At 44.8% G+C, this 27,993-nt stretch overlaps 1 protein-coding gene across 1 annotated transcript; it reads left to right on the top strand.

Moving 5' to 3' along the window:
- Positions 1-1,840: 1,840 nt before the first annotated feature.
- On the top strand, positions 1,841-27,993 carry LOC311101302 (G protein-activated inward rectifier potassium channel 4-like; the record flags this gene model as incomplete). Its single annotated transcript, XM_084142431.1, has 3 exons — positions 1,841-1,903; positions 9,330-10,203; positions 27,635-27,993. The coding sequence occupies 3 exons, from the start codon at positions 1,841-1,843 to the stop codon at positions 27,991-27,993; spliced, it is 1,296 nt and encodes a 431-aa protein (XP_083998557.1).

Below are 27,993 nucleotides of genomic sequence, written 5' to 3' on the forward strand. Positions count from 1 at the left end.
TTTGATTTCTTTAACACTTTTTTGGTTACTACATGATTCCATATGTGTTATTTCATAGTTTTGATGTCTTCAATATTATTCTACAATGTAGAAAATAGTAAAAATAAAGAAACCTCTTTAATCAGTAGGTGTGTCCAAACTTTTGACTGGTACTATATATATATATATATATAATACAAATGGTAGGCTGTATGTAGCCTATTAAAATATGTATGAAAACCTTCTCCCCACTTTGAGAACCACTGATCTAGCTCATCCGACCTGTGTTGATTGACAGTTTCCTGCTCCAATCAGAGGGCCGAGTGTGCGTTTCACTAGCCATTCTGGCCAGATCATTTCAAGTTATCAGTCTCAAGTCAAAGTCGAGTCCCGAGTCTTGCGGGTCCAAGTCCAAGTCAAGTCTCAAATTTGATTTTCTATCAAGTCGAGTCTCAAGTCATTAGATTTGTGACTTGAGTCAGACTCGAGTCCAAGTCATGTTTCTCGAGTCCACACCTCTGCTGATTGGTGATTATGGAACACATAGTTCATACACTCTGTCACTCTATTGGTTTATTTTTAAACACCAGTGACACTATCAGTTATTACGCTTTTAAATAACTGAAATAGTGTTGTTGTGAAATTGCAGCTAAAATTAGTCCCTATCGACTTGCCCTCTCCCCCTCTCATATCTGTAGTGCTGACTTCCTATATGTGTTATTTAATCCTATTTTTTATTTTATTTTTTCTCTGTCGGTTTGAATCTTATGTAATTGATGTTTAAAAATACAATTTCCAGCATTTTAAAATCAGATCACAGATACTGCAGTCTGTCACTAGATCACTGTATTACACCAACAGACCTAAACCAACAACAAAGAAACCACATTTACTGTTCGAAAGAAGTCTTCGAAACTACATCAAATCACATTTCATGGTGTTACTTTTAAAAAAGCCAAAGAGCTATTATTGTTGTCACATGGGAAGTTTAAACAAAGGACTTAAGACTTAAAAATCTGCTCTGGACAGATTGTGAATGGTCCAGGCTGGTGATTATTGTGGTTCACGTAGTGGTCAGCTTGTCCGTGCAGCATCTGGGCTTTTAACAGCTGGGTTGGTGTTCAGCCCAGGTAGCGTACTGGCACTGATGTGTTCTCAACCTCTCCTCCTCGGGGGGATAACAAAGGTTGAACACGGTAGCTACTGACAGCTGAGACTGCTTCATTCAGATATTACAATTTAGCTAACAGAGTGATGCACATTTTGAACAGAGTCCAATTTCCCATGTGAGTCCAGAGTTAATCCACACATTAGCATTCTGTGTTGGTGAAAAAGGTCTGTCTTATTATGATGAACTGAGGTTCTGTCCTAATGTCCTCACTACTGACTTCACTGTCCTCACGTACCACCTACTGTAGCATGAAGTGATGAATTAAGTAATGTACTGGATTTGCGTTCTTAGTGGCATGCTAGTATGGTTGTTGGAACATAGCCTTTTTGCCTAGATTTGACATGAAAATGGAGACCTGAGCATGCATTGTTAAGATTCAGGCTCACTGTTAGTAGTGGCTCCTATTCAAACAGATGAATGGCATAGAAGTATTGATTTCATTAAAGTGATTGACTATTTATTGGGGGGTTATCAGTCAATGTAGTATTGACTATGCAGAATTTTTCCTGATCCTTTATTTTTCCTGATTGATCTTATGGGATATATTGTGAAAAATAATTCATTGTTGAGATTTGATTGATGCATAATTCTGTACATTAATTAAAGTGAAATGCTGAATTCATTGGAGATTCACAGTTTGTTGAACCTCCATATCCCTCTCTCCCCACAGGTGTTGAGCTCCACCTGAGGATGGCAGGAGATTCTCGAGTCCACATGGACCACGACATGGAGATAGGAGTCACACCCACAGCGGTAAGAACATGTTTTCCATCCGCACACACAGTCCTCTCCCTTCCCCATTTGTCCTGTGTAACACTGCTGGGAGGTAGAGAGAGAGAGAGAGAGAGGGGGCAGAGCGAGGAATAGGGAAAGAAAGAGGGGGTAGTGAAAGATGGAAGTGTCTGGTGTAAGGGAAAAATATAAGGGGACAAGAGGGAACCATTGTGGATCATGAGTTTCCTATAAGAAGGGTGATCATGTGTGTGTGCCTGACTGTCTCTGCAGAAGAGGATGGATGGTTCAGCCCACTACCATGGAGAGGGAAAGAGAGGATGATTGTGAGAAAACGACTCACATGTCCTGATAATGAATGGCGAAATAGTCTAGGTTAATTGTCTTTAATGTATTATTCTTAACCGAGTGTGGTGAGGCAAACCAATTGTGGAAAAACACCAGCACACAGCAACTGCTAATGAATTTGTTTATGGAGTATCCGCCCTTGGGACGTCATTGACTCTGGGCTGGCTGCACTACTGTAGCACTGTCTGTGATGGCTTCATCAATCACTCAATTAGGAATTTCTTTAACACTCTCAAATGGAAACAAATAGGTCCATTGTCTTTGATTTAGGACTGTACAGGTACAGATGTAGGATCTTCATTTGATCACCCTGTTGCAGGATAACTTGCAATGCAGGAATAAACTTTAAACTTGTAGTGTATTCAAGGTTTAAAAAGGCTTCTGAAGTTTGTAATTTCCACTTTGAAATTTACGAAAAATGTAGCAACCCCTAAAAAAAATGTCCATTCTAATCCACATAATAATTCACATTTCCTGTTGCTGCAGGATTATTTTCCTACTGTAGAAAACTGGCTCAAATTAAAATCCTACTGTACAATTAAAGGCCTTGAGGAAACGTAAACTGATCTTGTTGTAGGGGATGGCTAAAAGCTACCTTCTCGTAAGGAAATAGAGACATTACATTTTGAAGTAACCCCTGCTTTCTCCCAAACACACGTCACAGGAGCCCAATGTCATTGAGTGACTAATTGCTGTATTGGTCAATGGGTGTTGTCTTTCACTTCACTGTCAAACCTCTCATTAACTATAATCTAGAGAAAGATCAATAAAGCAACGTCTGATACCTGGAATACTCTCTTGTGTGTGTTTATAGAACTACAATGAAGAGTCCCTAACTAGAATTTCAAACAGTTGTCACGAATGTCGGTGGAATGCGGTAGGCCAGATTCAAGCGCAGGACACAGAATGAGATGAAGAACCACTTTACTGAGTAGTAAAGAAATACAAGCAAAACCCTCCAAACAACAAAGGAGGAGCAAAACCCGCTCACACTAATGACACTCGTACCATACAATAAACACCAAACAGTGGACGTGAACAGGTTAAATAGGCAGACAAACTAACATAATGGGGAACAGGTGTGCAACAACAGACAACAATCAAGTGAACATAGAAACATAACAGAGCGGCAGCAGCTAGTACTCCGGTGACGACGAACGCCGAAGCCTGCCCGAGCCAGAAGGAAGGGCAGTCTCGGCAGAATCCGTGACAACAGTAGCTATGTTTCCATTAACTTGTCCAGTGGGATGGTTCTGATGAATTTCTCTCAACAAGGAGGGATCGAGGATATCCCTCCTAGGAACCCAGCACCGCTCCTCCGGACCGTACCCCTCCCACTCCACGAGATACTGCAGGCCCCCCACCCGACGCCTCAAATCCAGGATGGAACGGACCGAGTACGCCGGTACCCCCTCGATGTCCAGTGGGGGCAGAGGAACCTCCCGGATCTCAGATTCCTGGAGTGGACCAGCTACCACCGGCCTGAGGAGAGACACATGGAACGAGGGGTTAATACGATAATTAACAGGAAGTTGTAACCTATAACATACCTCGTTCAATCTCCTCAGGACTTTAAATGGGCCCACAAACCGCCTACCCAACTTCCGATAGGGCAGGCGAAGGGGCAGGTTTTGGGTCGAGAGCCAGACCCGGTCCCCCGGTGCATACACCGGAGCTTCACTGCCGTAGCGGTCGGCGCTCGCCTTCTGACGCCTGCTGGCCCGCTGCAGGCGTTCATGTGTAGCGTCCCAGGTCTCCTGTGAGCGCCGAACCCACTCGTCCACCGCAGGTACCTCGATCTGGCTCTGATGCCAAGGTGCCAGGGCCGGCTGATAACCTAACACACACTGGAATGGTGTGAGGTCAGTTGAGGAGTGGCGGTTGGAGTTTATAGCCATCTCTGCCCAGGGTAGGAAAACCGACTACTCCCCTCGCCAGTCCTGGCAATACGACCGCAGAAACATACCCACCTCCTGGTTAATTCTCTCCACCTGCCCGTTACTCTCGGGGTGAAAACCTGAGGTAAGACTAACCGAGATCCCCAACCGTTCCATGAACGCCCTCCACACCCTTGAGGTGAACTGGGGACCCTGATCAGACACTATATCCTCAGGCACCCCGTAGTGCCGGAAGACATGTGTAAACAGGGCATCGGCAGTTTGTAGGGCCGTAGGGAGTCCGGACAGAGGAAGGAGGCGACAGGACTTAGAAAACTGATCCACAACGAATAGGATGGTTGTGTTCCCCCTTGAGGGAGGAAGATCAGTCATAAAATCCACCGATAGGTGGGACCAGGGTCGTTGTGGAACGGGTAGGGGTTGTAATTTCCCTCTAGGCAGGTGTCTAGGAGCCTTACACTGGGCGCATACAGAGCAGGAGGAAACATAAACCCTCACGTCCTTGGCTAAGGTGGGCCACCAGTACTTCCCACTAAGACAGGTCACTGTCCGACCGATGCCAGGATGACGTGTGAGCCCAATAGAGCAAACGATCGCGGACCTCTAGCGGTACATACTTACGACCCTCTGGACACTGGGGAGGAGAGGGTTCGCTACGTAACGCCCGCGTCAACCTCCCACACCACCGGTGCAACCAGACACGACACCGGAAGTATGGGAGTGGGCTCCACGGAACTCTCCTCCATGTCATACAGTCGGGACAGAGCACCTGCCTTAGCATTCTGGGAGCCCGGCCTGTAAGAAAGGGTGAAAACAAAACGGATTAGAAACATGGACCACCTTGCCTGGCGAGGGTTTAACCTCTTCGCCGCTCAGATGTACTCCAGATTGCGGTGGTCAGTCAAAATGAGAAAAGGGTGTTTAGCCCCCTCAAGCCAATGTCTCCACGCCTTCAGGGCTTTGACCACCGCCAACAACTCCCGGTCCCCCACATCATAGTTGCGCTCTGCCGGGCTGAGCTTCTTCAAAAAGAAAGCACAGGGGCGGAGCTTGGGTGACGTGCAGCTCCTTCAGGTGACTAAAAGCCCTGTCCGCCTCAGCTGACCACCGCAGACGCACCGGTCCCCCCTTCAGCAACGAGGTAATGGAAGCCGCTACCTGACCAAAGCCCCGGATAAACCTCCGGTAGTAGTTGGCAACCCCAAGAAAGGCTGCATCTCCTTTACCGTGGTTGGAGTCGCCCAATTATGCACGGCCAAAACGCAGTCACTCTCCATCTTCACCCCAGACGCGGACATGTGGTACCCTAGGAAGGAGATGGACTCCTGAAAGAACAAGCATTTCTCTGCCTTAGCATACAGGTCATGCTCTAACAGTCTTTCAAGCACTTTACGCACCAGGGACACATGCTCGGCCCTTGTAGTGGAGTATATAAGTATGTCATCAATATACACCACTACCCCTTGTCCATGCAGGTCCCTGAAAATCTCATCCACTAATGATTGGAAGACTGATGGAGCATTCATTAACCCGTATGGCATGACAAGATACTCATAATGTCCAGAGGTGGTACTAAATGCCATCTTCCACTCATCTCCCTCCCGGATACGCACTAGGTTGTACGCGCTCCTGAGATTCAATTTTGTGAAGAAGCGTGCCCCGTGCAATGATTCCGACATACTAGCTATCAGGGATAATGGATAGCTGTACTTGATGGTAATCTGATTTAAGCCACGGTAATCAATGCACGGGCGTAAACCACCATCCTTCTTCTTCACAAAAAATAAACTTGGGGAGTCAGGTGAAGTGGATGGCCGAATGTATCCCGGTATTAGAGACTCGGTGACATATGTCTCCATAGCCGCACTCTCCTCCTGAGACAAAGGATACGTGACTCCGGGGAAGTGCAGCTCCTACCTGGAGATTTATCGCGCAATCCCCCGGACGATGAGGTGGTAATTTAGTCGCCCTCTTTTTACTGAAGGCGATAGCCAAATCGGCATACTCGGCAGGAATGTGCATAGTGGAAACCTGGTTTGGACTCTCCACCTTAGTTGCCCCCAAGGAAACTCCTACACACCTCCCTGAACACTGACCGGACCATCCCTTAAGAGCCCTCTGTTGCCATGAAATTGTGGGGTCATGAATGGTTAACCAGGGAAGACCCAACACCACAGGATACGCAGGAGAATCATATAGAGGCTAATCCTCTCCTCATGACCCCCCTGCGTCCTCATCAGAAGCGGGGTGGTGACCTCCCTGATTGTGCCTGACCCTAACGGGCGACTATCTAAGGCGTGCACAGGGAAAGGTTTATCAACAGACACAGTAGGAATCCCTAAACTACGAGCATACTGGCAATCAATAAAATTCCCAGCCGCGCCTGAATCTACTAGCGCCTTATGCTGGGAATGGGAGGAAACTTCTGGGAAAACAATATCTATACACACATTAGCAACAGGAGGCTCTGTGGGAGTCGGGTGCCTACTCACCTGAGATGGTCGACCAGTGCCCTGCCTCGACCTCCTGAGGACCCTCCCCAAGACCGACCAGCAGTGTGTCCTCTGCGGCCACAGTTGGTGCAGGGGATGGTCCCTCTGTCCATCTCCCTAACCGCAGCACCCCCAAGCTCCATGGGGGTAGACTCTGAGGTGCTGGGGGATGGAATGGACGGCCCCCGATCAGAACGTCCGCGGGCTGCCAATAGGTTATCCAACCTGATGGACATGTCCACCAATTGGTCCAGGGTGAGATCGGTGTCCCTGCAGGCCAGCTCCCGACGGACGTCCTCCCTTAAGCTGCAGTGATAATGGTCGATCAGGGCCCTCCAAAACAACAGAGGCGCAAAACCCACTCACAATAATGACACTCGTACCATACAATAAACACGCACACCAAACAGTGGACGTGAACAGGTTAAATAGGCAGACAAACTAACATAATGGGGAACAGGTGTGCAACAACAGACAACAATCAAGTGAACATAGAAACATATAACATAGAGCGGCAGCAGCTAGTATTCTGGTGACGACGAACGCCGAAGCCTGCCCGAGCCAGAAGGAAGGGCAGTCTCGGCAGAATCCGTGACAACAGTAGCTATGTTTCCATTAACTTGTGCAGTGATTTTTTCATAGAAAATAGATTCAATTGCCTGCTATGGTGCGTTTACATTTAACTATCGTGTGTGGATGAAAACAGCTGGCCGAAATGACATCACACCTAAAAAAAAAAAAAAACTACAGTATTGATTAAAAATGAAGTGGTTGATATATTTCCATGACCTATTTCGGCAAATTGCGGATTAATAAATTGGTGACAGCCTGTATGCCCTCCCACCTATCTGTTTTATGTCTCAGGTAGCCCACAAAAGCCAGCATGGATAGCCATATTCTAATAATTCTCGTGCCAACGTATCGCCACGGTCCGTGCCATGGTGAAACTTGCACTCATGTAGATCTGAAATAATTAGATGGTGAAAGTTGCATCCAGCCAACCAGAAAAGCAAGTCGAAGCAAATCAGCTATTCTTGAAATTCAGGACAAGGATCCTGCAAAGATTTAACAGGCAGTAGGCATTTAGAATTAAATATGAAGTGTAGCTTCATAGTTACGTGTTGACATCACGTGCCCTGCGTACCTTCAAAATTATTTGGCAATCATTTATTAGAAAAACACTGTTTCCATCATCATTTGTCGCAATAAATAAAGTTTGACAAAATAAGAATCCACCCCTGTCGAATGGATACAAATGTTGTAGATCTTTACAAAATGTCTGTTTCCATTACGCGTCACAATTTTTTGTTGAATAAACCTGGGTCAATGGAAATCTGCCTACAGTATTTAGATCTATATTTAAATCATTTGCAGGACTATTGCATGTATTTTCAAGGGCATGTCTTTAATTTGAATTCCTTAAATTGAACATCGGGAGCCATTATTTCAGTTTTGGAGCTGGATCTGAATAATACTCAATACAGGTTGTAAAAAAAAAAAGACTAGATTGGCAGCCTCGGATGTAACGTTACTCTGGCGAGAGACTGAGCAGTGAACACAGGTGTCTGATTAGCACCCAGAGATTCAGAGGGCACAGGAGGGACAACACCACAACAGCAATACCACATTTCAACTAACAACTGAGCTTGTCATCTCCAACGATCAGGACACAGAGTGCCAATGTGCCCTTGGCCCGTGTGTGTGTGTGTGTGGGGTGGGGGGGGGGGGGGGGGGGGGGGGGGGGGGTACAGTGTGTGCCAGTGTCCCATAGGGGGTGAGGTACAGCACTAGGGACAGGGGAGGCGCAGCTGTGGAGACAGATCGCCTGGCTGGAGCCGGGCCAGCAGTGAGGAACGAAGACCCTGTACCCTTGTGTTCTCTCTCTCCTCTCTCCCACAGTCCTGGTGCACCATGTGCTTGGAGAGACACTCTCTCACACAATGTTATGGGAGCAGTTTTCAATTAGCCAGAGCATCGTATGAGGTCCTCACCCAGCACTGGTGCAGCAGAGACACAGTATATGTCGTATTTATTTACAGTTGGTCAACGAGGGTGGCAGTTGAAGGTGGTTGAGGATGAAATCAAAGCAATTACTCTCATATAACATGACAGTGTGACAGCACTGCAATGCACACATTGTAGCAACAAGTGTAATATGAGGATGTTTTACACATTGTAGCAACAAGGGTAATATGAGGACATTGCACATGAATAGAGGCAGATGTTTTTGCTGACCATTTGACCTGACCAGGAAAAACAATGGCCTCTAGCGATAGACTGTAACGAGAGCTCAGTATTTTTCCTGAACTGGTCACTCCTGGCTCCACACAGTGGCGCAGTGGTCTAAGGCACTGCATCGCAGTGCTAGCTGTGCTACTAGAGATCCTGGTTCGAATCCAGGCTCTGTCGTAGCCGGCCGCGACCGGGAGACCCATGGGGCGGCGCACAATTCGTCCAGGGTAGGGGAGGGAATGGCCGGCAGGGATGTAGCTCAGTTGGTAGAGCATGGCGTTTGCAACGCCAGGGTTGTGGGTTCGATTCCCACAGGGGGCCAGTATGAAAAAATAAAATAATAATAATGTATTCACTCACTAACTGTAAGTCGCTCTGGATAAGAGCGTCTGCTAAATGACTAAAATGTAAATGAACTACTGAAGACAATGATATTGTCACCAACGTCTCTGCGGAACTGTCTCTCTGTCTCTCCAGGTGCAAAAGCTTCCTAAACACATGCGGGAGGCCCAGATCTCCACTGAGCGCACCCACCTCATCGCCGACCCCATCAAGAAGCCCCGGCAACGCTATGTGCAGAAAGACGGCAAGTGCAACGTTCACCACGGCAACGTGCAGGAGACCTACCGTTACCTTAGCGACCTGTTCACCACCCTGGTGGACCTGCGCTGGCGCTTCAGCCTCTTCATCTTCACTCTGGTCTACGTGGTCAACTGGCTGTTCTTCGGCCTGCTGTGGTACATCATCGCCCTGATCCGAGGGGACCTGTGGCACAGCGACGAGGAGGGCTGGACCCCCTGTGTTGAGAACCTCAACAGCTTCGTCTCGGCCTTCCTCTTCTCCATCGAGACGGAGACCACCATCGGCTACGGCTACCGCGTCATCACAGAGAAGTGCCCTGAGGGCATCATCCTGCTGCTGATCCAGGCCATCCTGGGCTCCATTGTCAATGCCATGATGGTGGGCTGCATGTTCGTGAAGATCTCCCAGCCCAAGAACCGCGCCGAGACGCTCATGTTCTCCCACAAGGCGGTGATCTCTGTGCGGGACAACAAGTTGTGTCTCATGTTCAGAGTCGGGGACCTGCGCAACTCCCACATCGTGGAGGCCTCCATCCGGGCCAAGCTGATCCGCTCACAGCAGACCAAGGAGGGGGAGTTCATTCCTCTCAACCAGACGGATATCAACATCGGCTTCGACACGGGAGACGACCGTCTCTTCCTGGTCTCCCCACTCATAATCTCCCATGAGATCAATGAGAAGAGCCCCTTCTGGGAGCTGTCCCAGGCGCAGATGGACAAGGAGGAGTTTGAGATTGTGGTCATCCTGGAGGGCATGGTCGAAGCTACAGGTACGTCCTCTTGAACCAAGGCTAATAGGTCACCAGAGTATAGGTTACCAGGTTAGTGGTCACCTGAGTGAAGTTCACTAGTGTATTGGTCCGCTAGCCCATATACCCTTCATGTACAGTCGTGGTCAAAAGTTTTGAGAATGACACAAGTATTGGTCTTCACAAAGTTCGCTGCTTCAGTGTTATAAGATATTTTTGTCAAATGTTACAATGGTATACTGAAGTATAATTACAAGCATTCCATAAGTGTCAAAGGCTTTTATTGACAATTACATTAAGTTTATGCAAAGAGTCAATATTTGCAGTGTTGACCCTTCTTTTTCAAGACCTCTGCAATCCACCCTGGCATGCTGTCAATTGACTTCTGGGCCACATCCTGACTGATGGCAGCCCCTTCTTGCATAATCGATGTCAGAATTTGTGGGTTTTTGTTTGCCCACCCGCCTCTAGAGGATCGACCACAAGTTCTCAATGGGATTAAGGTCTGCTGAGTTTCCTGGCCATGGACTCAAAATGTCGATGTTTTGTTCCCCGAGCCACTTAGTTATCACTTTTGCCTTATGGCAAGGTGCTCCATCGTGCTGGAAAAGGCATTGGTCGTCACCAAACTGTTCTTGGATGGTTGGGAGAAGTTGCTCTCGGAGGATGTGTTGGTACCATTCTTTATTCATGGCTGTGTTCTTAGGCAAAAATGTGAGTGAGCCCACTCCCTTGGCTGAGAAGCAACCCCACACATGAATGGTCTCAGGATGCTTTACTGTTGGCATGACACAGGACTGATGGTAGCGCTCACCTTGTCTTCTCCGGACAAGGTGTTTTCTGGATGCCCCAATCAATCGGAAAGGGGATTCATCAGAGAAAATGACTTTACCCCAGTCCTCAGCAGTCCAATCCCTGTACCTTTTGCAGAATATCAGTCTGTCCCTGATGTTTTCCTGGAGAGAAGTGGCTTCTTTGCTGCCCTTCTTGACACCAGGCCATCCTCCAAAAGTCTTCGCCTCACTGTGCGTGCAGATGCACTCACACCTGCCTGCTGCCATTCCTGAGCAAGCTCTGCACTGGTGGTGCCCCAATCCCGCAGCTGAATCAACTTTAGGAGACGGTCCTGGCGCTTGCTGGACTTTCTTGGGCGCCCTGACGCCTTCTTCACAACAATTGAACCTCTCTCCTTGAAGTTCTTGATGATCCGATAAATGGTTGATTTAGGTGCAATCTTACTAGCAGCAAAATCCTTGCCTGTGAAGCCCTTTTTGTGCAAAGTAATGACGTGTTTCCTTGCAGGTAACCATGGTTAACAGAGGAAGAACAATGATTTCAAGCACCACCCTCCTTTTAAAGCTTCCAGTCTGTTATTCTAACTCAATCAGCATGACAGAGTGATCTCCAGCCTTGTCCTTGTCAACACTCTCACCTGTGTTAACGAGAGAATCACTGACATGATGGCAGCTGGTCCTTTTGTGGCAGGGCTGCAGTGGAAATGTTTTTTTGGGATTAAGTTCATTTTCATGGCAAAGAGGGACTTTGCAATTAATTGCAATTCATCTGATCACTCTTCATGACATTCTGGAGTAAATGTAAATTGACATCACCAAAACTGAGGCAGCAGACTTTGTGAACATGTGTATTTGTGTCATTCTCAAAACATTTGACCACGACTGTAGACCTGAAATAATTAGATAGGTATAAGCAATATAGTAGTAGTTCCACCTTGCCTTTTGATAGGATTGGGGGAATTGACCAATAACTTTGCATCTACACAAGTGCATAGGGGGTAAGGGGGTAAGCTGGGGGTTGTTTCTGGATAGGGCCTTGGTCAGTTCCATTTCAACTCTTGTCTGTTCAGTAAATCCATTGTGGTTCTTCATATTCATTGATAATTTCATATCTTTCATTCAACAAACGACAATTTCAAACGCATACAAACACAATTTCTAGAGTCACCATGTGGTATGGATCTGCATATACAGTAATACATATATTTACAACTCAGGTAAATATGGCTGTTATAGTTTCATATGAGACCATTATTTTTATTTTTTAATAAAGCTTTTTGAGAGCATCGTTTATTTCCTGTTACCATGACCATCTATGTAATTTTCCACAAAGACAAATTACCAAAAAAAGAACAGCGGCCAATGTATTTATTTGGAAGGTTGTTGCAGGTAGGCAAATGTTTCCACATCCATACTGAGGCCCCCATCTCCCCTATGTTGGTGCATCAGGGAGGCCTCTTTGAGATGCAACCACCCTGGAGCGTTAGCTGCCCACACTGGTCTGTGTTTGGGGAGAGGTGGTGCAGTAATGAAAGCAACCGCTCCAGGGGGGTTGCTGACAGCACTGGCCTGACCAACGCATTCTCTTCTCTGGAAAGTTACCACCAAAAACACAGAACCACCTTTTTATACATGTCTGTAAAAAAGCCAGGAAAAGGTGATGAAACTTTTTTTTTCTTAACATTTAAATTCAAGCTGTAAAAAAACTCTCCCATGCCTAATTCAATTTGAATTAATTGCATTCACGAGATCCCCAGCTAGCTTCCTGGTAGCCTTGGAAGTCTTTGTATGCAATATTGATTGAGGAAATCTGCTTATTTATCACAGTAGCAGAGGGAATATAGACACTTGTACAGCCCTGGCCACACTCCACTGCTAATTCCTTATTTGCTTCTCCTAATATGTTCCTGTGGTGTATTAGTCCACTCAGGTAAACACTGTATGTGCAAGCCTTACGCATTGTGTATTGGCCTTTGTTGGAGGACAGATTATAATGCACTAATCTAAATACAATGCATTATACATGTCACTTGCTTACTTTATTCGGTAGGGTCATGTTTTTTCTTCATCCTAGTGAACATTAATGTTTTTAAAAAGAAAGGAGAACCAAGGCACTCTTCATGTAATTACAATGCCTTTATTTGTATGGCATGTTCAATGAAACAAATATTTTAAAACTCTGACACATTTCGGCAGCAGGGCCTTCGTCAGGGAGTACAAAGATACAATGATACAATTATTTCTGTGTGCACCTTGATGAAGGCCTAGCCCAAAGGCAGGCAGATGGCGATATTGAGTCGCTTCATCTTACAGTCCAAAGGGAACGTATGCAGCCTGCTATACACTCGTATCCCCGTGGACCGCAAAGGCGTCAATTTCCTCCTTAACTCGATTTAATGGTGAGAAGGTGGGGGGGAAAACGGGGGAAATATGCATACTTACTTCATGAATCACCATTTTCCACCACCATGCTAGAGTGGCTAAATGCTAGTCCCGGATGTTGCGTATCGCGTTCAGCCAATCAGGTTGCAGCAGTCTCTTGTTTACCCTGAATACTGTACGCAATGTCAGGAAGTAGCATTAGCCACCCTAGCATGTTGGTGGAAAATTGTTTAGTTTAGTCCGTTTGTAACATTACTTGTAGCTGTATAATCTGTTTGTTTGTGTTGTTGGTCTTGGCTAGCTTAATGATCCGGTCGGTAGCTAGCTAGCACTCACTCACGCACTCACTCACGTGGCTGCTAGCGCCTTCATGAAAAGGGACATGAGGGAAGCTCTACAATATTAGGTTTTTCTAAGTAGAGAGAACGCTCGGGAGCAGGCAATGTTGAAAAGTAATATTTAGACCTGTTGTACTTTTCTTAAATTTAGTTTTATAATTGACTAAAACAAGCAGACAACAAGAAAATCGTTTTTGAAAAAATTAACGTTTTAGCTGTGAACCAATTGGGTAACCTAGGTAACCACAGGTTGTTTTCCCCACAGGCGAACGGGGCCGCGACGTTCTACCTCTGGTGGCACAGCATTACATGATGGCATGGCTCTGTAAATCTGGTTTTGGTTTGGGTACCGTGAAGAAACCCATTGTGGCGTGTCTGGTGGGGTATGTCTGTTTAAAGTATATGCAGGTAGCCTAGCGGTTAAGAGGTTTGAGCCAGTAACCGAAAAGTTACTGGTTTGAATCCCTGAGCCGACTAGGTGAAAAATGTGTCGATGTGCCCTTGAAAAAGGCACTTAACCCCAATTGCTCCTGTCAGTTGCTCTGGATAAGAGTGTCTGCTAAATGACTAAAATGTATGTAAATAGATTATACAAGTGGTTAGGCATTTTTTAACATACAGCTGTTTCTCAAAAAGAGAAGTAGTCAATCTTTCCTCAACCAGGAAAGACTATCATGCATGTTGTTGATGTTAGTTTTGTGTGTGCAGTTAAGGACAAGGCATTTTGAACCAGCTGCAGCTTTGCTAGGTCTTTCTTTGTCGCACCTGACCATATTACCAGACAGTAATCAAGATGGACAAGACCAGAGCCTGAATAACTAGTACAGTTCATCTTTGTGTAAAAAACGCAGAACATCTTTTTATAACAGACATATCTCTCCCCATCTTATAAATGCAGTGACTACAAGAAAAACCCAGCAGCATAATTATGAATATTTTAATCGGTGGACAGAGGATTTTCAGTTTGCATTTTAACCTCCCCTGTTTTTAAAATACAGAAATCACCAACATCTAATTTTATCTGGCACGTCTTTTCATGCATGTGAACATTTCTGCTCTAGTTCTTTTAGGATTTGTATTTATTTAATTTGTCTTTCCTTACCACCAGTAGTCAACCCTCACACTCACACCGTGCCTGATGCCTAGACTCAGGCATTAAATCGCATCGCCTTCCTCTTGACCAGTAAGAGCATGGCACACTGGACCGTGTCACATGGCAATCACTGATCATTGAGTAATTCTGACCCCTCCTCCACTATGTCATGATACTAAAGGGGTCTTTAGCAATCACAAACTTTTCTCACAGGAATTAACAGAAGGACCTCTCCCGACCTGGGAATTGTGGCCTTCAACCATTTTGCATTAAATGTTGTTCATCTGCAGGAGAGGAAATCCATGCTACAGGGATATGGTCGGCTCTTGCTAATGACATTGATTTTGTGGACTTTGTGTAAATTACAAAGTACTGCATCTGACGAATGGCCCAAGTGATCAGTCATCTTGGTATTGGCTATAAGCCAGAGAAAGCATAGGCCTACAACTCTTACTGTTTGATCAAAGCCCACAGTACCTAGATTGGGTGATGATGGTTCACTTATTTTTTTGGCGTTACTCAGAGTTAACAACCAGTGGATGTATTATAAGGTCAAAGACACCATTACAGTATATGTATTTGTATTTTTGTATTTATTAAGGATCCCCATTAGATGCTGCCAAGGCAGCAGCTACTCTTCCTGGGGTCCTGCAACATTAAGGCAGTTATATACAATTTAAAATATGACATGACATATTTCATAACACTTTACCCAATACATTTAGTGTGTTCCCTCAGGCCACTACTCCACTATCATATATTTACAATACAACGTCCATGTGTACATGTGTGTAGAGTGAGTGTCTATATGTATGTGTGTATGTACCTGTGTGTGTGTCTCTTCACAGTCCCCGCTGTTCCACAAGGTGTATTTTTACCTATTTTTTTTAAATCTGATTATACTGCTTGCATCAGTTACCTGATGTGGAATAGAGTTTCATGTAGTCATGGCTCTATTTAGTACTGTGCGCCTCCCATAGTCCGTTCTGGACTTGGGGACTGTGACAAGACCTCTGGTTGCATGTCTTGTGGGGTATGCATGGGTGTCCGAGATGTGTGCCAGTATTCCAAACAGACAGCTCGGTACATTCAGCTCGTCGACACCTCTCACAAAAACAAGCAGTGATGAAGTCAATCTCTCTTCCACTCTGAGCCAGGAGAGACTGACATGCATGTCATCAATGTTAGCTCTCCGTGTACTTTTAAGGGCCAGCCGTGCTGCCCTTTTCTGAGCCAACTGCAATTTTCCCAAGTCATTCTTTGTGGCACCTTACCACACTACTGAACAGTAGTCTAGGTGCAACAAAACTAGGGCCTGTAGGACCTGCCTTGTTGATAGTCTTGTTAAGAAGGTAGAGCAGCGCTTAATTATGGACATACTTCTCCCCATCTTAGCTACTGTTGTATCAATATGCTTTGACCATGACAGTCTACAATTCAGGGTTACTCCAAGCAGTTTAGTCACCTCAATTTGCTCAATTTCCACATTATTCATTACGAGATGTAGATGAGGTTTAGGGTTTAGTGAATGATTTCACCCAAATACAATGCTTTTAGTTTTGGAAATATTCAGGACTAACTTATTCCTTGCCACCCATTCCGAAACTAACTGCAACTCTTTGTTAAGTGTTTCAGTTATTTCAGTTGCTGTAGTAGCTGACGTGTATAGTGTTGAGTCATCCACATAGACACACTGGCTTTACTCAAAGCCAGTGGCATGTCGTTAGCAAAGATGGAAAAAAGCAAAGGGCCTAGACAGCTGCCCTTGGGAATTCCTGATTCTACCTGGATTATGTTTGAGAGGCTTCCATTAAGTAAACACCCTCTGTGTTCTGTTAGACAAGTAACTATTTATCCACATTATAGCAGGGGGTGTAAAGCCATAACACATGTGTCTTTCCAGCAGCAGACTATGATCGATAATGTCAAAAGCCGCACTGAAGTCTAACAAAACAGCCCCCACAATCTTTTTATCATCAATTTCTCTCAGCCAATCATCAGTCATTTGTGTAAGTGCTGTGCTTGTTGAATATCCTTTTCTATAAGCATGCTGAAAGTTTGTTGTCAATTTGTTTACAGTAAAATAGCATTGTATCTGGTCAAACATAATTTTTTCCAATAGTTTACTAAGGGTTGGTAACAGGCTAATTGGTCGGCTGTTTGAGCCAGTAAAGGGGGCTGTACTATTCTTAGGTAGCGGAATTACTTTTGCTTCCCTCCAAGCCTGGGGGCACACACATTCTAGTAGGCTTAAATTGAAAATATGGCAAATAGGAGTGACAATATTGTCCGCTATTATCCTCAGCAATTTTCCATCCAAGTTGTCAGACCCCAGTGGCTTGTCATTGTTAATAGACAACAATAATTTTTTCACCTCTTCCACACTCACTTTACAGAATTCAAAATTACAATGCTTGTCTTTCATAATTTGGTCAGATACACTTGGATGTGTAGTGTCAGCAATTGTTGCTGGCATGTCATGCCTAAGTTTGTTAATCTTGCCAACCTAAAAGGGATTTACCAGTTTCTACAGTCATTTTCTTAATGGGTGCATGCTTATTAGTAACTGGAATAAGCAATTTCATAAATGTGTCAAGTGCAGTGTCTGTTTGCTCCTCATTACACACCCCGGACCAACATATATTCTTTACATCAACAACATAGGAATCACTACAAAACGTATTGTATGACCTCTTGTTGTATGACACAATATTAGGCCCAGCCTTTGGAACTTTGGTTTTCCTAGATATGGCTTCTATATTGTGATCACTACATCCAATGGACATGGATACTGCTTTCAAACAAATCTCTGCAGCATTAGTAAAGATATGATCTATGCATGTGGATGAATTAATTATTGTACTGTTTGTAACCACCCTGGTAGGTTGACTGATAACCTGAACCAGGTTGCAGACACTGGTTACAGTTTGAAGCTTTCTCTTGAGTGGGCAGCCTGATGACAGCCAGTCAATATTTAAATCACCCAGAAAGTATACCTCTCTATTGATATCACATACATTATCAAGCATTTCACACATGTTATCCAGATACTGACTGTTAGCACTTGGTGGTCTATAGCAGCTTCCCACCAGAATTGGCTTTAGGTGAGGCAGATGAATCTGTAGCCATTTTACTTCAACAGTATTTAACATGAGATCCTCTCTAATCTTCACAGGAATGGGGTTCTGTATATAAACAGCAACACCTCCACCATTGGCATTTCTATATTTTCTGTAAATGTTATAACCTTGTATTGCTACCACTGTATCATCAAAGGTATTATCTAAGTGAGTTTCAGAGATAGTCAGAATATGAATGTCATCTGTTACTAGCAAATTATTGATTTCATGAACCTTGTTTCTTAAGCTATATATGTTAACGTGGGCTATTTTGAGCACTTTCCTTCTGGGATGCTTACTTGTTTTTATTGCTTTACTGGGAAGCTTAGCAGCAGTAGATGTGCTCATGTGCTAACAGTATAAATCTGGTTCTTAAGCACATGATTACTGCACACAATAGCTGTAGGATCAGCGGTGGCGTTCAGGGCAGTTAGAGGGACATAAATTAGGTTACTTATATTGTGACTACTGACGCCCCTGATGTAATGTACATTTGCTGAAGCATTTTGACAACTCTGCGTCACAAAGGTAGGGATTAGCTGAGCTGGGCTTGGGTCATTGCTAAGTCATTGTCTCAACGCAGCCTTATAATGCTGTGAAAGGATCCAGGAACCCAAATTATTTGAGTGGATCCCATCGTCCTTATAAAATGTGTTTTGTTTCCAAAAGGTATCGAAATTGACAACAAAAGTTACACCCATTGAGCTGCAATAATCACGTAGCCAGTTGTAAAGAGCAAGAATCCTGCTAAAGCATTCAATGCCACAATTCAGAGAGGGCACATGGCCAGATATTATGGGTTTTTTGTTAGTGTCTAGCAGAGAGTCAATCAAATTCAGTTTCAACTGTTCAGAGCTGCCCTTCATAATGTCATTAAAACCCACATGGACTACGATAGAATCGATTTCCATGTCCTGACACATTCGGGATCAGCTTAGTAATGTCATTTACTCGAGCTCCGGGATAGGACATTGTTTTTGCACCAGGAACGGTCACATTTTTTACCATGGAGCTGCCTAAAATCACGGCTGGCGAGAAGGACAAGGAAATTCGCCCACTCCCACACTTCACAGGATGCAGGCCTCTGTCACGATCGTTGACAGATGAAGCGGACCAAGGCGCAGCGTGATAAGCGTACATTCTTTATTTGTGTACACAACACGAACCAAAACAATAAACAAACGATACGTGAAGTCCTAGGTCACAACACAAACCTTTCGGAACAAGATCCCACAAAATACTAGTGAAAACAGGCTGCCTAAGTATTGTCCCCAATCAGAGACAACGAGCTACAGCTGCCTCTGATTGGGAACCACCCTGGCCAACATAGATCTAAACGATCTAGAACGAAAACATAGAAAATATAACAGAAATTCCACACCCTGGCTCAACATTTAAGAGTCCCCCGAGCCAGGGCGTGACAGTACCCCACCCCCAAAGGCGCGGACTGCGACCGCGCCACACCAACACAACGGGGTAGGGGCCGGGTGGGCATTCCGCCTCGGAGGCGGATCCGGCTCCGGACGTGACCACCACTCTCTGTCTACCCCCCCGTAGCGCCCCTGGTCTGGTCCCGCTGGCCGGAGCTGGACTGGACACCGGTGGAGCGGATTGCTCTGGCTCCGGTGTGGGCAGCTGACCGGTGCCGGACCAGGCACCGGTGGAACAGGCACGGACCGTGCCGGACTGACGACGCGCACCACTGGCTTGGTGCGGGGAGCAGGAATGGGCCGGACCGGGCTGACGACGCGCACCACTGGCTTGGTGCGGGGAGCAGGAACAGGTCGGGCCGGACTGGGAACACACACCACTGGCCTTGTGCGGGAATCAGGAACGGGCCGGACCGGACTGGTGACACACACCACTTGCTTGGTGCGAGGAGCGGGACTGGGTTTCCTCATAAACCTCCGCTCCCTCTGCTGCCTAACCAGTTCCTCTCGCCGTGCCTCTACACTCTCCTTCTCCCTCGTGACCAATAGCCCCCGTAACCTGGTGGCCTCCTCTCCTAGTCCGCCGATTCGCCCTGTAGCTGCCTCCAGCAGCCCCGTCGTCCACGCCGTGTGCCCCCCCCCAAATAAATGTATTGGGGTTGCCTCTCGCGTGTCCGTCGTCGGCACGGTTGGCGCCGTTTCTCCTCTCCTGCCTGGGCATTTACTTTTGCCCATGACCCTCTGCCCGTGAATATGTCCTCCCATGACCACCATTCGCCCACCTGAGCCATCGCCCTCTTCTCCTCCTGGGCACGCAGCTTGGTCCTCTGGTGGTGGGATCTTGTGTCACGATCGTTGACAGATGAAGCGGACCAAGGCGCAGCGTGATAAGCGTACATTCTTTATTTGTGTACACAACACGAACCAAAACAATAAACAAACGATACGTGAAGTCCTAGGTTACAACACAAACCTTTCGGAACAAGATCCCACAAAATTCTAGTGAAAACAGGCTGCCTAAGTATGGTCCCCAATCAGAGACAACGAGCTACAGCTGCCTCTGATTGGGAACCACCCTGGCCAACATAGATCTAAACGATCTAGAACGAAAACATAGAAAATGTAACAGAAATTCCACACCCTGGCTCAACATTTAAGAGTCCCCCGAGCCAGGGCATGACAGCCTCCGACAGATGGTGAAGCCCCGCTCAATCCAGAGCAGGGACGGAAGGTTGCCGACGTCGACTTCGAAATCGTAGTAGTTGGCACTGCGGCCGCAGACACAGGCACCCCCAGCGACGAAGGTGCAGGAAGATCAGGCTCCAGTACGGCCATGCTGCAGCAACTTTTGAATGTACAGTATGTCCACACTTGTCATTATACATGTTTGTTAGTCTGCTCTATTATGGCTAGATAGCTTTTAGATGGGGTACATCCTCTGCTGCAGTGCTAAATTACTAGGCTTGTACTGTAGTTAATGTGCTGTTGACAAAACAGTAATGATTTTCAGACTAATAGGGGAATCATCTGGATGGTTAGTGGGATCCATTCCTATAGCCAAGCAGAGGATATGCTAAACAGCCACCAATGCAAAACACATCTCCATCTCTTGCACTTTTCGTGTAATTTATTTGCAGTTGGACATTTATAGCCCTGCAGCAAGCATCTGATTGTGTAAGCATAATCTCATTGACAAAAATACAATCTGACATATGCTGCTGCTGTCAACAGAGCCTATCATATAAACACTCATAGCACACAATCTATAAGGTATGAGCCGCCTGCAGATAGAATGCTACAGCATTCTGAATTCTGACAGGGATAAAATATTGAGAGATGTTGAGGGATTGGAACAGCTTAATTTTCATGTTAATGGCCCATCATCAGTTTTCCCAGGCCGACACTGACAACATTGAGTCAGCCGCTTATATCACTGACAACTTTAATTTCTCTCTCGCCTTGAGCATTTCAGATAATTAGAAAACAAAATGATGATTAATCTTGTCAAAGAACATTATGTCCATGTCTTTGTCATTGCAACAGTAACAGATACAGTGGGGGGAAAAAAGTATTTAGTCAGCCACCAATTGTGCAAGTTCTCCCACTTAAAAAGATGAGAGAGGCCTGTAATTTTCATCATAGGTACACGTCAACTATGACAGACAAAATGAGGAAAAAAAATCCAGAAAATCACATTGTAGGATTTTTAATGAATTTATTTGCCAATTATGGTGGAAAATAAGTATTTAGTCAATAACAAAAGTTTCTCAATACTTTGTTATATACCCTTTGTTGGCAATGACACAGGTCAAACGTTTTCTGTAAGTCTTCACAAGGTTTTCACACACTGTTGCTGGTATTTTGGCCCATTCCTCCATGCAGATCTCCTCTAGAGCAGTGATGTTTTGGGGCTGTCGCTGGGCAACACGGACTTTCAACTCCCTCCAAAGATTTTCTATGGGGTTGAGATCTGGAGACTGGCTAGGCCACTCCAGGACCTTGAAATGCTTCTTACGAAGCCACTCCTTCGTTGCCCGGGCGGTGTGTTTGGGATCATTGTCATGCTGAAAGACCCAGCCACGTTTCATCTTCAATGCCCTTGCTGATGGAAGGAGGTTTTCACTCAAAATCTCACGATACATGGCCCCATTCATTCTTTCCTTTACACGGATCAGTCGTCCTGGTCCCTTTGCAGAAAAACAGCCCCAAAGCATGATGTTTCCACCCCCATGCTTCACAGTAGGTATGGTGTTCTTTGGATGCAACTCAGCATTCTTTGTCCTCCAAACACGACGAGTTGAGTTTTTACCAAAAAGTTATATTTTGGTTTCATCTGACCATATGACATTCTCCCAATCCTCTTCTGGATCATCCAAATGCACTCTAGCAAACTTCAGACGGGCCTGGACATGTCCTGGCTTAAGCAGAGGGACATGTCTGGCACTGCAGGATTTGAGTCCCTGGCGGCGTAGTGTGTTACTGATGGTAGGCTTTGTTACTTTGGTCCCAGCTCTCTGCAGGTCATTCACTAGGTCCCCCCGTGTGGTTCTAGGATTTTTGCTCACCGTTCTTGTGATCATTTTGACCCCACGGGGTGAGATCTTGCGTGGAGCCCCAGATCAAGGGAGATTATCAGTGGTCTTGTATGTCTTCCATTTCCTAATAATTGCTCCCACAGTTGATTTCTTCAAACCAAGCTGCTTACCTATTGCAGATTCAGTCTTCCCAGCCTGGTGCAGGTCTACAATTTGGTTTCTGGTGTCCTTTGACAGCTCTTTGGTCTTGGCCATAGTGGAGTTTGGAGTGTGACTGTTTGAGGTTGTGGACAGGTGTCTTTTATACTGATAACAAGTTCAAACAGGTGCCATTAATACAGGTAACGAGTGGAGGACAGAGGAGCCTCTTAAAGAAGAAGTTACAGGTCTGTGAGAGCCAGAAATCTTGCTTGTTTGTAGGTGACCAAATACTTATTTTCCACCATAATTTGCAAATAAATTCCTTAAAAATCCTACAATGTGATTTTCTGGAGAAAAAAAATCTCAATTTGTCTGTCATAGTTGACGTTTACCTATGATGAAAATTACAGGCCTCTCTCATCTTTTTAAGTGGGAGAACTTGCACAATTGGTGGCTGACGAAATACTTTTTTTCCCCACTGTATAAAGGGAATGCATCAAATGGTCTTGTAAGATACTCTGATTATCATTCTCTCAGCACATACTGTATATTATAAAAATGTCAATACACTATTTATTAGAACCTGCTTCAAATACAATATCACAAATTAACATCTTATGAGACCCTCTTACATTTAAAATTCAAGCCTAGCTAAGCTAATAACCCACCTTTTTAATCCTCCTTGACAAACTGAACAGAAAACACGTCAGCAGGTATTGCAATGCACATGAGAAAACTGGGTGTTTTGTGTCCCCATGCAGCCTGCATTGTTTTAACAGCTGTCATCCTGTGTGTGTGTGTGTGTGTGTCACTGTCGTACCGGACACCCCCGCAGCCCCCGCAAGGCAGGGGGGCACAACGAGCTCTGGGAGCCAATGCGCCTATCATAATTTTTTTTATCATTTTAATAGTAACCCTCTAAAAAGTCAATCATAAACCCTTTCCATATGTACTAGGAAGCTAAGTGTTTGTTTCTTGGGCTTCAGGAATGTGACTGAAAAAGTGCCTCAGGCCTTAAACATTTTTTTTTACTGATTGAACGTATAAGGGGATGTCGGTGAATAAATACCATTGGCCAAGGTTAAGACAGCGCCAGTGCAATGAGTGGAGCTTACTCAGGTGTTCAAAAGCGCATATCAGACCGAGAGCCTAATGCTTCTTAGGTAGTTCTTTACGATTTTTAGTTTAGAAAACAATCTCTCCGCAGAAGTTACAGGGATGGTAAAAACAGCTTGACTGCCTTAGCAACATCAGGGAAACTGGGCAGAAGGGAGTTGTGTTTTAAATACTAGTTCTGCAACATCTTTAATTGAGCCTCTCATTCTCCAAAATTGCCGGCCTCAACACGTTACGGAAAGAGATTAACTGTATGGGAAGCTCTGGGGACAGGTCGTCTGTACACTGGACAGCCGATAAATTAGCAGATGCAAATAGATTATCATGTTTAGCAGACAACAGTTCTTGAGCGCTTGAACAAAAAAAGCGGTTTGCGATTCGTTCATACTGGGGAACCGGCGTTTGAATTGTGTAGTTGCAATATCAACAGTCCCTTATCTCTGGTGTATCTTGGCATGCATCATTCTGGCCCTGCAGGTGAAAACATTTGCACACAAAAAAAGCAGGACATCAGGGGAGTCTCTCAAGTAGGATTTACATTTTAGTCATTTAGCAGACGCTCTTATCCAGAGCGACTTACAGTTTTAGTGAGTGCATACATTTTTCATACTGGCCCCCCGTGGGAATCGAACCCACAACCCTGGCATTGCAAGTGCCATGCTCTACCAACTGAGCTACAGAATTTGCCTTGAATATTGCAGCCCGTTTGTGTAGGCTAATAGCCAGACAAAACACGCTGAGCTCAACAGTAAATAGTTGCTGAATTTATCCTCAAGCTGACTACTTTTTTCCACATTGTTAGGCTATTTGATGTGTAATTTTTATAAAAAGCTTTTAAATATCATCTAAATAGCAGCTAAATACGATATATAGGCATAGATAGTACACTGCATAATGAAACAATCCCTTCTAAGCTAGTGTTTTGAGGATGGACTGACTGTATTCTTTGGCATTAATAGACTTTGTGGGGGTCCAGAGAAACTGTGTTACCCAGTGGTGTGTGTGCATGCATGCGTGCGTACGAGCGTTCCATTGCGTCAGCTGAATTCACTGTCAGGCAGCACACACACAGCTCTCTAGATAGAAGGGGCCAGAAACACGTTCCAGTGTTCTATTGACTCCCAGGCTTAAGAGGGATCCAGGTCCAGTATGTGAGTGAATGGGCTCTGTTTTGCTGCTGCTGGATGCTAAATGAATGATGCAGAGAGGTGACATCTCTCTCCCACACATGCCTCTTCAAGCTTGAGGGCCCTGAGAAGTGACTGTGGATGGGGATGGAGGGGAGGGGAGGGGTGGGTAAAGACCTCCATGGAGTAGTGTTATAAAAGCCCATGGATTATTCCAATCCCAACTCCAAGAAGAGCTGTTCAGAAATTGTGGTGAACAACATGCTACAAGCACTGGTTTACTTCCCCAAAAAATGTTTTATGTGGAATATACTTTTGTGTTTTAGTAGCTAGTGGAGTTACTATGCCCAAAGACCCTAGTAATCAAACAGCTTCCTATAGTGTTTCTTGTTGCCTACACGCACTGCTGTTGTTTTTAATGTTTTCAGAAGAGTTGGGGGATGAGACAGTTTCACCTTATTTATAGACCAAATATGCCTGTTATATTCCATTTTCCGACATCTTTGTTGTTGTGTAAATGCTGAAATCTATATAAAGATGTCCTTGGGTATGCATCCCTTTAAAAGAGAGAATAAACTTAGTCCTAGGCATATGAAAGGGAGGGAGGGTGTGGAGAGAGATAAATACATTTTTGTCTGTTTATTGAACAGTCTTCTCCAATATCCCTCCTGCTCACTGTGTGATTTCAAAGAAGAGCGTGTCAAACTTAAAACAGAATGACTAACAGATTCATGAATGAATGTGTTAAATATCGTTTTTTGTTGTTGTATTATGTAACAAAATGTAACATTTGCATGATATAACCGCATATAGGTTACTCGTGTAGCCTGTACATTTGCATAATGTACACTGAGCCCACATGTAATTCACATGTTAACCTAGATTTTTAAATTGTATGGAAAACATCCATTGTACATTATCAAGTGGATTTATTACTTAATTTGAAACATGAACAAACACTGCTTACAGTCAACCAACCAGGTCTTAGAGCATTTCGTATTATTCTGTATGTAAATCCGAGATATCCATTTAGTATGATATGTTACTTTTGGATGGTATGTATTAATTTGTGGATGTCCATCACCCATTTCGTAAGATATGTTACCAATTACAATTTGTATTATATGTTACTAATGTACTAAACGTATAATATGTTACAAATTTACTAAATGTACAATATGTTACGATTTTTCTAAAAGTACAATATGCTACAAATTTGCTAAACGTATGTTACGTTAAGAATTCTAGCTAAGTCGCTAGGTTGCTAACGTTAGCAACCTTTGTGTTGCTAGACATTCACGTTATACGCCCGTCCCAACCACCCTACTTTGCTTTTTGCCTTAAGTAGCCATCTGTCTTATGTAACCATACCAAACTTAACATATCATACTAATTTGGAGTCCTGGATTTTTAGTAATTTGATTTCCTGGTTTATGTTTACTATGTTACGTCTAGACTATGAGACCAGGCTGAGTCAACAGGAGCATACTGCATCTTTCTCTCTTTTCCCATAGAATAGATGTTGTAGTAGGTGTTTGTGTCTTCTTCTTCCCACGCAGAGTAATGGATTTACTATGCCCTGATGTAATCACAGCAGGAGAGTAGCAGGCTCCTGGAGATGCTGTTATTTAGCTCTAGATCACAGCAGATAGGTGGGTCTTTGTTTTCCCCAACAGACCAAGAGATATTTATTCAGTGATTCACCCAAAAAAAATATCCTATGCCAGTTCGCTAAAGAAGCAGTTGGCTTTGCAGATCAATTAATTGTGTATCAAGGACGCTGTGCGCTGTCAATTACCATGAGGACCCTCCAGTATTCTGCCCTACCAAGCAAAAGAGCAGCTAATTGAGTGGAACTGAGAAAAACGGTTTTAAAGTGTTTTTATTGTCAAACCAAATTAGTTGTAGGCAGATCACTGGAAATGTGTTTATTTGTTGTCTTACTAACAGGTTATTTTTTATTCATATTGACCCTGACCTCTGATATGACCTTTGACCCTAAATGGTAGTTACTGCCTTCTTGCTTGGTACACCCACTAGAATATGTTTCCATTACAATTTATTATTACACAAACTTGTGTTCATAGATTTATTTGTATGTGGCTGTCAATTTCATATAGTTTAATACTTGTATCAGCAAAGAACAATCAATAATACCAAGGTAAACCGTAGACACTGCAGCCCAAAGCTAAAAGGTAAAAGGCATTAACTGAGGTAAGTGATGGCAGTTACAGCTTTTTTCCTTGGTTTCACTGTAACTTTTTTGCAGCTACTGCCAACATGACCCCCCATTTTCTCCATAACACAAAACAATGGAGGCAGGATATACTCTATGTCCACATGATAAAGTATGTATTAAATGTTTCAAAAATGTCAGTATCACATTTTTTGACCAAATGTGCAGTTACTGCCATTTTGCTTGATAGGGCAGTATAGGCTACATACTCAATGTGGATAGATATTCCCCATCAAATATGTTGGACACTACAGTGAGGGCAGTATCGTTAGTGAGATCTAACTTATAATACTTTGTAGAGCACACTTTGGATTTATATCAGGTTATGAGACAGAGGCTCCGGAGGCATGGACATTGGCGTAGACACACAGAGAATCCCAGGTGGAGTACATATTCTTGGACCTCTCAGTCCTGATGCTCCTCATACCTTATTCTCACTGATCCTCTCTGATCTCAGACCGTTATTGATTCTAGAGTTGAGCCTTGTTTGTGAATAATTTACTATTCCTCCCTCCATCTGGCTCTCATTTTCTGTGTGTTTGTGTGTGTGTGTGTGTGTGTGTGTGTGTGTATTTCTGTGTGTGCAAGTGCGTTTGTGTGTGTGTGTGCATGTGTGTGCGTGCCTGTGTGTGTGTTAACAGGGATGACCTGCCAGGCCCGGAGCTCTTATCTGGACAAAGAGGTGTTGTGGGGCTGGCGTTTCACCCCGGTCCTGTCTCTGGAGAAGGGCTTCTACGAGGTGGACTACAACAGCTTCCACGACATCTACGAGACCAACACGCCATCGTGCAGCGCTAAAGAGTTAGCCGCTACGCTACGAGAGGGCCAGCTGCTCCCCACGCTCTCTCTGCTGACGCCCGAGCCCCCCAAACCCTACACCCTGGACCCCCTGCCCACCCACAACCCTCTCACCAAAGAGGTGGACAAAGGAGAGGAGGGGGAGAGGGGGGAGATCAACGGCTCAGCTGCAGCTTTGGAAGACCAGCCTACACTGGACTGA

The sequence above is a fragment of the Coregonus lavaretus genome (assembly GCF_964263955.1).
Source record: "Coregonus lavaretus genome assembly, chromosome: 26".
NCBI lineage: Eukaryota > Metazoa > Chordata > Actinopteri > Salmoniformes > Salmonidae > Coregonus > Coregonus lavaretus.